Source organism: Thalassophryne amazonica, chromosome 4 (assembly GCF_902500255.1).
Source record: "Thalassophryne amazonica chromosome 4, fThaAma1.1, whole genome shotgun sequence".
Lineage (NCBI taxonomy): Eukaryota > Metazoa > Chordata > Actinopteri > Batrachoidiformes > Batrachoididae > Thalassophryne > Thalassophryne amazonica.
The window spans coordinates 2894694-2909188 of record NC_047106.1 but is presented as its reverse complement, the minus strand read 5'-3'; the positions used below and the strand labels follow the sequence as shown (position 1 = coordinate 2909188).

At 40.8% G+C, this 14495-nt stretch overlaps 1 protein-coding gene across 1 annotated transcript in view; it reads right to left on the bottom strand.

The window, feature by feature from the left end:
- brip1 (BRCA1 interacting protein C-terminal helicase 1) overlaps positions 1-14495 on the bottom strand; it is a 148360-nt gene that overhangs the window by 67451 nt on the left and 66414 nt on the right. The window contains 7 exon segments of the mRNA XM_034168974.1: positions 1515-1655; positions 2160-2337; positions 2442-2587; positions 5233-5365; positions 5448-5647; positions 6189-6410; positions 7463-7735. Coding sequence (XP_034024865.1) covers positions 1515-1655; positions 2160-2337; positions 2442-2587; positions 5233-5365; positions 5448-5647; positions 6189-6410; positions 7463-7735 — 1293 coding nt within the window.

Sequence of the window (14495 nt, the reverse complement as noted above, 5' to 3'; positions counted from 1 at the left end):
AATTATTGTATGGCCTTGCCTTACAATATAAGGCGCCTTGGGGCAACTGTTTGTTGTGATTTGGCGCTATATAAATAAAATTGATTTGATTGATTTGATATGTAACTACGGTTCTATGAATTTCGGATGACCGCCAGAGCTGGTTGTCACTCAGAGTCTAGGAGATAGATTCCAAACGTAACGTGCGCTTATATACGGTTGCTGACGTCACCCAGGTCACACATACTGGCATGACTTTGTTGGTATAAAACCCGGAATAATCCAGGTGCTAACGCACCTCCCTCTGGTGGTCATCTGGAATTCATAAAACCGTAGTTACATATGTAACTCTCGTTTTGCAGCGCTGAGTTTCACTTCAGTACATGCACAGTATAAATAACTGCACCACACTTAAAAATTTCAGAGATTGTAAATACATTTTAATTGCATGTGTAGAATTATTGGACACGCCCCTGAGCACTGGATGTTCGGTCGCTGAGCGGTGTCAGGAGCTCAGCACTCCCCCTCACCGCTAATGTTAACTTCGGTGACATGTTTCTTCGTGTGTTCTTCCAAGGATTTGTTGATGAAATCCGAACATAACGTGCAGATGCTGTTACCGGGAAGCTCAACCTTGCGGACGAATTCTCCAAGTCCTGTCTTTATCTCGTCCACGTCCACCTCCTGCCCCAAACGCATCCACTTAAACCTATTTTTGACACCGCTATCGATGTCTTTAACGCAGTCTTCGTCGTCTCCCTCAGTAATTTTGGCCATGTTACAGACACAGTCCACAAACTGTCCACATCCGGGTACTTTCAGTGACTTTAGATTTTACAGAGATTCTGATTGGCTGAAAGTCCGTTGTTGTAGAAAAGTAACCAATGACATCTTCTGTGCATGAGAAAAGGTTAAACAAGGACAGTTGGCTCTGCTGCACCTCCACCCCTCCCCCCAATTTTTCTCAACAGATTTCTGCTGATCTCAGAAATGGCCCAAAAATCCAGAAAAACTCGGAAATTCGTGGATCCGCAGAAAATTCTCATCCCTGTAATAAACATTATCCAAGGTCTATATGTGAACCGTGTGGTTATGAGCAGTTAAATCCTAACGTTTCCTGTCTGGTGGCATTTCTGAGTGGCAGCCACATTCATAAATAAAGACTTCAGTGAAACGTACGACTTGCACTGTGACCTGTGGTGTATGTCCCTGATCACAGGTGTCTCTGTGCTGAGGACCCCAGTTAGGATGCCCATGTACCACCTGGACCACGGCCCAGTCACTGGTTGGGACCTGTGTTGGTTCCTTAGTGTGGTGAATGTGACAATGCATACTGCCAGACCAAACTGGACCATACCTGAGTTTCAGTCTCTCACTCAGGAAAACTGTGGGTTTTTAGTGCTAATCCAGATGAGAGCAGTATGACAGATCAGCTTTTTTGGAAAATGACTCAGTAAATGTTGTGTATGATCACTGCTCAGTGAGACATTCTGTGGCTGCAGTACTCTCTCAAAGTAGAAAGTAAAAGTACTTACCTGGGAGCGGCTGATGACATGGTTGGCCTCCAGCTGGATGGAGAACTTTACACCAAGCTCAGAGGAGAAGGAGCTCATGGGCGACAGGGTTCCTGATGTCAGCACAATCGTCCGCACTGACCCACTCAAGTCAGAAAAGGCCTGGAGGGCAAACGGGGAACATCCACAAAACAAGGAGTCAGGTCCTTTTTTTGGCAGAATAAACTTACAGCTAACTGTATCTGCTCATCCACAGAACCTTCAAACTTGAATCATGCACAACAAAATACATAAACGTAGTGCCTTGCTGGCCTCTCACTAACAGGAAAGCAAAAACATGTTAAGAGATAAATGACTGATAGCACTGACTCAAAGGCTGATCTGATCAACAGAAAAATAATCCTCAACTACACTGATAAGCAAATGATACACTAAAAAAAGAGAGAGCTTGACAGGTGATTAAAAAACAAAAATATCGGTATCTAGAATTATACGGTGACATCAGAGAAACAATGTCTCCGACCTGCTGGAAGGAGTGCCCAAAGCGTCGTGTTGCCTTCACTGACATCGTAAACATGGCACATAAATGAAACACGGATCACGTATCCACTGAATGAATAAATATTTGTCAGAATCTCAGTGTCCTACAGCAGTCGTGAGTCTCACCACAGCAGGGCTGAGGCACCAGAAGCTCAGGGTCAGGACTTCTGCTTTGACGCGGCCGCTCTGCCGTTGTCTGTGTCGAGACCAGACTCCGAGACTCGGGCCGGCAAAAGTGTCAGGTGGGATCTGGTTGGTCCAAGTGTAGCTCCTCTGAAGAGCCACCCTGTAGTCATCAGCAAACCTACAGACATACAGCGCAGAACTGACCAATTCTGCCTGGCAACAACTCATCCAAGACACCGGAACTACTTTTAACTCTGAAGATGTCTTTGGACCATGTCTGACCTGCAGTTGTCTCTGTAGAGGAAGTCCAGCACCATGAAGAGGCTCTTCAGTAAGATGGAGGTGGATGCATTGATCGTTTGAACCAGCACCACATCCTCTTTACCATTAACATACTCCTCTTTATCCAACACAAAGGCCAGGTTTTGCTGCACAATGACAAAAGTATATGATGCTCAAGTTCTCATCTTCTAGCCAAGCTTCACCTGGAGAGCTTTGTACAGGTAACAACAGTAACTATGGCAACTAATTTATTATGAAAAAAGGGACAGGACTGGGTTTATCCAAATACCTATGGACTAGAAGTTAAAAGTCCCATGTCTTTGCATGTTTCTGTGTGTCTGTCTGTGCACAGCATCTAAACACTTTGCACACAGTAGGTCCTAATGTTAATTAAAGGTACTGATCAGTTGCCTAGGGGTTGCCTAGCAACAGTACTGTCAAAGGTGAAGCAATTACAAATGTCTATGAGATCTTTCACTAAGGTACAACCAGGGTACCCTGGTAGTTTTCATATAAACATATTCAAGTTATTTTATTTGTGTAGTGCCAAATCACAACAAAGCTGCCTCAAGGTGCTTCACACACGTAAGGTCTAACCTTACCAATGACCAGCCACAGGTGACACAGGCACCAGTGGTAGAAAAAAAAAATCCCTCTGCTGACAATGAGGAAGAAACCTCAAGCAGACCAGACTCAAAGGGGTGACCCACTGCTTAGTCCATTCTAACAGTTACACAGTTTTTACAGATGGTACAAGAATTTGTTTAGAAACAAAAGAGCCACAAAAACAGGGTCCTTAATTGAAACTAAAGTAGAGTTTGTCTTGGGTCTCTAATAGATAGCTGTCTATGTCCAGCACTAGCTTGGCTGCAGGGCAGGACCTCCGGTCAGTGGTGAAAAAGGCGTGGCATCCTGAGGTCAGCCGGCACCCTGTGGTGCAGGGCCAGGATCAGTCATTGGTGTTGTCAGTGCCTCAGACAGAGAGAAAGAGCAGAATCAGTTGACCGGAAATAACTGCACCTGAGTCATTAAGTCACCAGCAGTAAGTCAACGGGGAAGCAGAGAGATTACTACAGTGATCGCCAGCAGCTAGAACTGAGCTTCACTAACAGACCCAGAAATTACATGTAGTGAGGTAGAGACCTGTTCAGTTGCTAATAAGATGAGTTAAAAGGAGAGGAAGCATAGTTCCATACTACACTGGTATGCTAGCCATACAAGAGGGACGTGTCTTCAGTCTGGACTTGAATGTCTCTATGGAATCTAACATTTTTAATTTCAGATTCCGAAATTAATTTCTCCCTGCACTGAAATTATTTCATGAAATAATTTATTTTTCATGCTGTCAGATTTTCAGTGGGTCAAAGGTTTACATACAGAGAGATGAATTCCTCTTTAAACAGCAGAATCCAGAAGATTCCAGAAATTGGTGTAATAACTTTTAAAAGCTTCTGAATAACTAACTGACATGATTCTGAGTTAATTGGGAACCTTTGTCTGTATTTAAGGGCCCACCTGGAGAATCAGCAACTAGGTCAAAGAGGTCAGAGTTGGGCTACCAGTAAGAAGGCATGGGTTCAATTCCCAGTCACACTACCAGTCTGTGTCCTTGGACACGATACCTTACAAAATTAAAATTTAACCTTCATTTAACCAGATGAGTCCCACTGAGATCAAGATCTCTTTAACAAAGGAGACCAGAACTGTTTCCAATTCACCTAACCTGGACGTCTTTAAATGTGGGAGAAAACCAGAGCACCCGGAGGAAACACATACAAACACAGGGAGAACATGAAAACTCCACAAAGAAAGGTCATGGGTGGGAATCGAGCCTATGACCTTCTTGTTGTGAGACAGCAGTGCTAACCACTAAGCCACCATGTTACTTTATCCGCACTGTACCAGTGCACCCGGCTGTAAATGGGAAGTAACCTGCGATGGACTGACATCACATCCAGGGGGAGTCATAGACTCACCTGTGAGTCACTACAATATCCGGGCTAAGCACCAACGCTTCTCAGGGCCTCCACAGGACTGACTCCTGAAGAACCAGTTCCTTCTTGTGTTGATTTCAGAGTGTATGTAAACATATGACTGTAACTGTACTAAGCAGGCTTGAGTACCGTATTTTCCAGAGTACAAGTCACACCTGTTAAAAAACACCTCAACTCTCAAACAACTCTTATCAGTCACACCTGAGTACATGTTGCACCTTTTTTCTGTTATTATCAGCTTTTTAATTTGAGAATTTTACACATTGTTGTAGTGTACTTTTTTATTACAGCTGATGTTGTTTAGTGCTTTGATTCCTGGTTAACTCCTCCATAAATAGTCATTATTATAATTATTAAAAACAAATGTAGGATTTTTCAGTATATAAGTCGCAGGAGCACTTAAGTTACTAACAAAACAAACGTGACCTATACTCCGTAAAATATGGTGATTCTCACTGAAGGCTGAAAACCTGCCACATTTTTCAGTTAAAATCTTAAATGATTAACCAAAGATAGAAAATGTGTTTGCTTAAAACAGACATGTTTGAAAGCAGAAGATCAGAAAAGTCCCAATAAGATTTTTCTGATAGATGGTCTTCAGAAGTGAGGTAGACATCCAAAGCCAATCTTCTGATAAGATACCACATACCAGGAAGGAAGCTGGGCTAAAACGAGGAAGGAGTCCCACCTGCCTCCGTGCAGCCTTATCAAGAACTACATTACCCAGAAGGCCCAACCCCAAAAAATAAATAAACAAACAAAGACATAAAGATGTTGTTAAAATATATGTGATTTACCTTCAGCAAGTTAAAGGTGTCAGCAGTGATGCCCAGGTTGTGGAAGATGTCCAGTACCTCCCTGCCGGTCCAAACTTTAGAGGCGCTCTCATATCCCCGTTCAGACATCAGGCCTTGGCTCGCCTGGATCCAGCTGCACGGTAACAAAAACACATCCTGAATAAGGAGCATCGTCCATCCACACATGGCTACAGGTAAGCACGAGTGTCACTGACTTCAGCAGGCTGTAGCAGAAGTTCCTGAGCGGCTCATGAAGCGAGCATCTGATGTTGCACTTGACCATGCCATCCAAGTCGTCCCTGGACATCAGCAGGCTGTTGTAGTCCAACGTGAAGCTGGCACTCTCTCGGGCACAGTCCTCTATGTTATGGGCTTCATCCAGGACTAAGATTTGGCCTTCCAGGTTGATCTCCATCTGACGGAGGCAGACATCAAAGGCAGCGAGGAAAGACAGAAGGTTTTAGAAGCCGTGTCACCTAAGACCTCAGCTAATAGCAAACAGGTTCCAAAACGCTGGAACAGTTCACGTTGGCGTCCAGTTCATCTGTTGCTTTTTCTCTGAAAAACACAGGAGTTCAAGACAGCACCATCAACAACCAGGAACTGCTGCCATACTCAGGAACTGTTCCTCTGGCAGACAGAGGGCAAATATTTGTAGCATGTTTTAGTCCCAGTGGTAGACATTAGATTTTTCTATGGATCAGGAACTACAGGGCTGGAACCTTAAGGACCAAATGGAGGCAGGTGGCCAGGAACAATGAGTAAGAAAATATTGTATTTACCCCCCCGAACTGAAATTATGCCACCAACAAACCCCAGACCTGTACCTAACTACGTCAATCAAAACACAGCGTTATGTCCTCAGACCTGCCTGGACCTGAGATTCTAGAACAGCTGTTTGAGTGCGTGCAGCATCCTCCTGACAGTCCATGGTCCTGTCTGAGGTGTGTACTCACACTTTCTCTGATGAGAGGGTCCAACAGGTAGTTATAGGGGCAGAAAACGATCGAAGCACCCTGCATCAGTTCACGGGCGGAATAATAGGAACATGCTCGCAGCTTCCGGCCCAGTCGTACCAGGTCCTCGATGTCCCAGGCCTGATGGAGTCCGTGGACCTTCTGTAGTATGCTCTGGTCCCGCATCCTTTGAATGCCGTAGTAGTAGCGGCAGGACCTGCCCTGTAATGGACACAGAGAGCGCAGACACTGATGAATTACGTTACTCCAGTGTGTGATGTCATACATGGATTATGAGAAACTGTAATTCAAATATAAAAATAAAATGCATATTTTAGCATCTCTATTATAAGATAATCGGGTAATATATAAATCTAATGCATTAAAAACAAATACAGTAAAACTCACCTAAACTGTCATCGGATAAACTGGATATTCACACTCACCGGACAAAAGCCAAAGTCCCAATGCTTTGTTTGGTTTTCCATGTAAAAAAACACCGTATGTAACGGATTTTGTATCACAGATTTTCACTCATTTAGGACAAATTGTCCCGTGTCACTGTAATGTATTTCCATTAAAAACCCCTCCCATGTACCAGACAGAGCAGTCTGGATGTGCCCAATAACAGACACTCACCAATTCGAGGAAAGTGGGACCGTATTACCTTAATTAAAAGACCACACTTTTTTTTTTTTCAAACCGTACTCAGACCCAGAACCTGAACAAGGCAGGACGTAAATCACATCGGTTACATGTTGATCATGGATCAAATATGTTTGGCAGAAAAGTCCACAAATATGACCAACTTCACAACATGGATTAGAAAAAGACCTAAAATGAGACAGAGAGAGAGAGACAGAAAGAGACAAAGAGACAGAGACAGAGAATGAGGACGAACAATGGGGCTCACAGCACGATGCATCAACGTGTGAACGTATTGATATGTGGACACTTCTATCGATATCATATTGGAAAATGTCTGAGAGTGAATACATCGAGTCTTACTTGCAGCTGGTCAGCAAACAGGTGAAATCAGGAAAATGATGATGGAAACTTCACAAGGTGAAGCTACAGATTTAAAAATGTGGTTTACTGATGAGGGTTTTTTCAGATGTTTTTAAGTATCATCATAAAAATAAAAGTTGTAAAAAAAAAATAAAAAAAAATCATTTATCAAACAGCTAACCAGTTAATAGTTTTAGTTCTGTGATCTAGAAACCCATGAAGCCTTGCTCTGGCTCCGGTGATTGTAGCTCTGTGCTGGCACTCACATCCTTGCCCTCCAGCAGGTCTTTGCAGCGCTCCTTGCGGTTAGAGTGCGGCGCCACCTCGGGGTTCACACACGTGTGGTCTCTGCTGGATAAGATGGTCATGGGCACGCTGGAGTAAGTGGTGCGCTTCAGCTCGTGGGCGATCTGAGTTATCTGTTTATGTGTTCGTGTTCCATAGAAAATCTTTGGGATGGTCTTCTTGACATTTTTGTCTTTGTCCTTCACGCCGTCTTTGACAGAAGCACACGGACAGCAGGTGCACAGCTCAGAGGCCTGCAAGGAGAAAAGAAAAAAAAACATAACAGAGCTTCAAAACCCTCACATGCACCCTGCACCCGTGGCCAACTCATCAAACACCAGCGTTAATTAGCACTTGGAAAGTCCTCACGCCAACATACTGATTTTCACAAATCCTCTTTTAAATTAAAAAATAAGCATTAAAAACAGTTTATGTCTGTACATTTGATGAGCCGTCACTCAGATGACCTTTGCTGAGCCTGAAAGCTGAGAGGCCGCGACTGTCCGAGCCAAGAAAATCTAGCTGCTTCATAACTGACAGCGCGGTGACGCGGCAGGGTCTTTGTCTTTTTGGCGCTCACAGGTGACGTGTAGCCAGCAACACTTGTGAAACTGATCCTGCTAATGTGTTGAGCTCTTTAAAGTGGTGGAATCTTTGATCATTCGGTCGATGCATCATCCAATCAGAGTTCTGCTACACCGACACCACAAGAAAGACAACATGCTCATGAAGTCAAATCTCACTTTGATCTGGTTTACAACTGCAACTAACAATTATTTTCATCATTAACTAACCTGTCAATTAGCTTAATCAATTAGACAATAAGGTGTTTGGTTCATAAAATGTCGATCAGTGTCTCCCAAAACCTGAGACGATGTCCTCAAATGTTGTTTTTTTGTTTTTTCCACAATCCAAAAACATTCAGTTTACTGCCCGAGAGGAGGAAAAAGATTAGACATGACACCATAAAATATCTTGATTATAATAGCCACGTGGCCTCTGTGCGTGTGAGCGTATGTGGGTTCGGCTTCAATCACAGAGAAACCGGGGAGAGCTGACATTTGCCCTTCGGTATGCTTATGTATTTTGGGACAAGAATGAATGTTGCGAAAATGGAAAGTTGATAGGATAAATGTTTTTGGTAAAATTAGCGATATTAGCTAACAACATTGAACAATGGCCATTGTGCTGCAATCCACCATGTGAGTTTAGGGTTTTAAATTTTGTTACTGTAGTTCATATGAGTTTAACAGTGTTGTTAGGTTATTGGTTTATTGTGTTTTGTAGATGAATTGATTTAGTTAAGTGTCATGTTGCCGTTACCATAAGTGAAACGTGTAGTACATTTGATATCTTTCGCCACCGTCCCTGTTTGTGGATGTGTAAAAAATAAAAGCACCTGCTGGTGGCAAAATGCAGAAAAGACGAAACATTCTGCATGCGTGCATGTGTCCGTGCAACTTCGATCACTGACAAACTGGGGAGAGCTGACATTTGGGTCACTTCATGAAAAGAGGTCACAATATGTGACATGAGGGTCAATTTTTACATTTCGTAGCAAGGTGATATAGACTGTAAGATATGAATATACGCATCATGGGCAATACATAAAATCCACAACTGACATAAGTCATGATATGTTTTTGTTTTTTTTTTTGGATGGGCTCGCAGGAAAGCCTTAGAGTGCTATTTTTGGCAGTTATATTAGGACTCAAGCGCCACTGGTCAAACTGGGATGCGAAATAAAAATTTGTTTTGGAGCTACATAAATGAAATGAAATAAATTGACATCTAAATTGAATTCATTGATGACTTTTACTTTATTGTTCAACTAAATTCGATCTCCCCATGGGATTAAGGCTCTCGCATGCTCTCTGCAGCCATACCGAGTGATTAAGACACTGGTCTATGGGGGGAAATTAATTTTACTCTCTGCCCATCAAATTAGAAGCAAATTCAGATCAATTTGTTGAAGTGATTTTTGTTTATTTTGCCAATACAATACTTAGGTGCTGTGTGCCACAAATTTGGTGGGGTTTGGTGTCCCCTTTTTCAGATAAAAACTCAAAAAAGAAAAAGGTACTTATATCCTCTATGTTATCACAGTTATTTAATTTATTTCGATTATTTATTTTTTTCCCTGCACATGGGGCTGTTCTGTTTTTACCGACCAATAATGCTGGCTTGAGTAATGGTGACTCCTTTTCATGAAGTGACCCATTTGCTGTATGTTTATGCATTTAGTGGCACGATGTATTATAGTGGGCGATTTTAACATCCACCCAGATGCTGAGAATGACAGCCTCAACACTGCATTTAATCTATTATTAGACTCTATTGGCTTTGCTCAAAAAGTAAATGAGTCCACCCACCACTTTAATCATATCTTAGATCTTGTTCTGACTTATGGTATGGAAATAGAAGACTTAACAGTATTCCCTGAAAACTCCCTTCTGTCTGATCATTTCTTAATAACATTTACATTTACTCTGATGGACTACCCAGCAGTGGGGAATAAGTTTCATTACATTAGAAGTCTTTCAGAAAGCGCTGTAACTAGGTTTAAGGATATGATTCCTTCTTTATGTTCTCTAATGCCATATACCAACACAGTGCAGAGTAGCTACCTAAACTCTGTAAGTGAGATAGAGTATCTCGTCAATAGTTTTACATCCTCATTGAAGACAACTTTGGATGCTGTAGCTCCTCTGAAAAAGAGAGCTTTAATCAGAAGTGCCTGACTCCGTGGTATAACTCACAAACTCGCAGCTTAAAGCAGATAACCCGTAAGTTGGAGAGGAAATGGCGTCTCACTAATTTAGAAGATCTTCGCTTAGCCTGGAAAAAGAGTATGTTGCTCTATAAAAAAGCCCTCCGTAAAGCTAGGACATCTTTCTACTCATCACTAATTGAAGAAAATAAGAACAACCCCAGGTTTCTTTTCAGCACTGTAGCCAGGCTGACAAAGAGTCAGAGCTCTATTGAGCTGAGTATTCCATTAACTTTAACTAGTAATGACTTCATGACTTTCTTTGCTAACAAAATTTTAACTATTAGAGAAAAAATTACTCATAACCATCCCAAAGACGTATCGTTATCTTTGGCTGCTTTCAGTGATGCCGGTATTTGGTTAGACTCTTTCTCTCTGATTGTTCTGTCTGAGTTATTTTCATTAGTTACTTCATCCAAACCATCAACATGTTTATTAGACCCCATTCCTACCAGGCTGCTCAAGGAAGCCCTACCATTATTTAATGCTTCGATCTTAAATATGATCAATCTATCTTTGTTAGTTGGCTATGTACCACAGGCTTTTAAGGTGGCAGTAATTAAACCATTACTTAAAAAGCCATCACTTGACCCAGCTATCTTAGCTAATTATAGGCCAATCTCCAACCTTCCTTTTCTCTCAAAAATTCTTGAAAGGGTAGTTGTAAAACAGCTAACTGATCATCTGCAGAGGAATGGTCTATTTGAAGAGTTTCAGTCAGGTTTTAGAATTCATCATAGTACAGAAACAGCATTAGTAAAGGTTACAAATGATCTTCTTATGGCCTCGGACAGTGGACTCATCTCTGTGCTTGTTCTGTTAGACCTCAGTGCTGCTTTTGATACTGTTGACCATAAAATTTTATTACAGAGATTAGAGCATGTCATAGGTATTAAAGGCACTGCGCTGCGGTGGTTTGAATCATATTTGTCTAATAGATTACAATTTGTTCATGTAAATGGGGAATCTTCTTCACAGACTAAAGTTAATTATGGAGTTCCACAAGGTTCTGTGCTAGGACCAATTTTATTCACTTTATACATGTTTCCCTTAGGCAGTATTATTAGACGGTATTGCTTAAATTTCATTGTTACGCAGATGATACCCAGCTTTATCTATCCATGAAGCCAGAGGACACACACCAATTAGCTAAACTGCAGGATTGTCTTACAGACATAAAGACATGGATGACCTCTAATTTCCTGCTTTTAAACGCAGATAAAACTGAAGTTATTGTACTTGGCCCCACAAATCTTAGAAACATGGTGTCTAACCAGATCCTTACTCTGGATGGCATTACCCTGACCTCTAGTAATACTGTGAGAAATCTTGGAGTCATTTTTGATCAGGATATGTCATTCAAAGCGCATATTAAACAAATATGTAGGACTGCTTTTTTGCATTTACGCAATATCTCTAAAATTAGAAAGGTCTTGTCTCAGAGTGATGCTGAAAAACTAATTCATGCATTTATTTCCTCTAGGCTGGACTATTGTAATTCATTATTATCAGGTTGTCCTAAAAGTTCCCTAAAAAGCCTTCAGTTAATTCAAAATGCTGCAGCTAGAGTACTGACGGGGACTAGAATGAGAGAGCATATCTCACCCATATTGGCCTCTCTTCATTGGCTTCCTGTTAATTCTAGAATAGAATTTAAAATTCTTCTTCTTACTTATAAGGTTTTGAATAATCAGGTCCCATCTTATCTTAGGGACCTCGTAGTACCATATCACCCCAATAGAGTGCTTCGCTCTCAGACTGCAGGCTTACTTGTAGTTCCTAGGGTTTGTAAGAGTAGAATGGGAGGCAGAGCCTTCAGCTTTCAGGCTCCTCTCCTGTGGAACCAGCTCCCAATTCAGATCAAGGAGACAGACACCCTCTCTACTTTTAAGATTAGGCTTAAAACTTTCCTTTTTGCTAAAGCTTATAGTTAGGGCTGGATCAGGTGACCCTGAACCATCCCTTAGTTATGCTGCTATAGACGTAGACTGCTGGGGGGTTCCCATGATGCACTGTTTCTTTCTCTTTTTGCTCTGTATGCACCACTCTGCATTTAATCATTAGTGATCGATCTCTGCTCCCCTCCACAGCATGTCCTTTTCCTGGTTCTTTCCCTCAACCCCAACCAGTCCCAGCAGAAGACTGCCCCTCCCTGAGCCTGGTTCTGCTGGAGGTTTCTTCCTGTTAAAAGGGAGTTTTTCCTTCCCACTGTAGCCAAGTGCTTGCTCACAGGGGGTCGTTTTGACCGTTGGGGTTTTACATAATTATTGTATGGCCTTGCCTTACAATATAAAGCGCCTTGGGGCAACTGTTTGTTGTGATTTGGCGCTATATAAAAAAAATTGATTGATTGATTGATTTTGGCTCAAGGCTGAATGCCGCCAAACATAATGTTTGATAGGACTAATATTCTTGGAGAAACTACGGGCATTAGCAAACAACTCTGAACAATTTACATTGACAATTACATGCCTGGCTCACACGTCATTCCAGCAGGGGGCAGTAAATCATCTGTACATTAAAAGCGTGAGTGCGTGTGCGCATGATTTTATTTATCAAGTTCAACATAAGTACATAATATAACTGTAAATACATTAAAAATACATGAATGACAAATGAAAGTGTAAACACTTATTTCCATTGTGGGTAGGGCTGCAACAAACGATTATTTGGATCGTCGATGAATCTGATGGGGTTTCGACACAATTAATCGGATTAGCGGGGAATTGTTTTAAAATGTGCCAGAGAAACAATTTTTGTCTCCTTCCATCACTTTATTTAACAACAGAACTTTATTTGAAAACTTAAAGTACTTGAAAATCAACAAATCATCAAATGCCCCTTGGCTGTTGAAATATAAAATAATAAAGAATAAAACAGTTTAGAAATAAAGAACAAAAATAATTATTTTAATATTTATTATTTATTTTAATAGCAATGCTTTATCAAAGTGCTGAGTTGCATAAACAACATTGAAACATATAAATGTTATAAAAATATATGGTGGAAAAAAAAGAGGTATTTGTGTTGCTGCAAATGAGCAATTAGCATAACCAGTTAACCATAAACCCTAAATCAAAAACTGTAGCCTGACTCATTATATGTGCAACATTCTCTGTATAACTTGTAAACTATGTGGTTCTTTCTCTAAAAATGTATTGTAGCATTATTAGTTATTATTACTATTATTATTGTTGCTATTATTATTAATATATAAATAAAAATAAATTTAAAAAATATTATAATTTGTAATACATTTGACTCTTTTACGACAACAAACGCTGAGTCATTCATTATTATACAGAAAACAAATGCACAAACATGCTGAAATGCCAGAAATGCTTAATGCTAACTTAAACATTGAAAATGCCATAGACATGCTAATGCATTAGCATAAAATACACTATCAACTGTTTCAGAAGACCATAACAGGTCGGTTTAACATAAAAAAGGTAAATATTCCTCACAGACATATGCTCTTTGGGGTTTTAGTGGTGAAAAATTAAGATAAAGCGAAATAAAACAAATGAAACCAACGAAGCAGCAGCTCGAAGCACTCCTTCATTGGTTCAAGATTCAAAGCAAAGCTCGGTTGGTTATATGGCAGAAACGAAACATTTGCGGTAAAACAAAGTTATTTAGCAACTAATCAATGACTAAATTAGTTAACTATTTTAACGGCATGTCTTTTTCCTGGTTTTATCCCTCAGCCCCAACCAGTCTCAGCAGAAGACTGCCCCTCCCTGAGCCTGGTTCTGCTGGAGGTTTCTTCCTGTTAAAAGGGAGTTTTTCCTTCCCACTGTTGCCAAGTGCTTGCTCATAGGGGGTCGTTTTGACCGTTGGGGTTTTTTATAATTATTGTATGGCCTTGCCTTACAATATGGAGCGCCTTGGGGCAACTGTTTGTTCTGATTTGGCGCTATATAAGAAAAAAGTTGATTGATTGATTGATTGATTGATTGATTGATTAATCGATTAACTCGATTAGTTGTTTCAGCTCTAATTGTGGGCCATTTAAAAATCAAATTACAAAATAGAAGCAATAATAAAATAACAATAATGTGCATATGATAACTAGAACCTAAACAATTTATAAATAGAGTAAGACCATAAATTAACAGGAAATAAAAGGGTTGAGTTCCTCTTCTAAAAACTGTTGAGGTCTAAGGTTCTAAAAACATTCTGACTCACACACCATTCAAACTCATTATACAGATACTTCGCATAGTTTATTACCGCCCTTG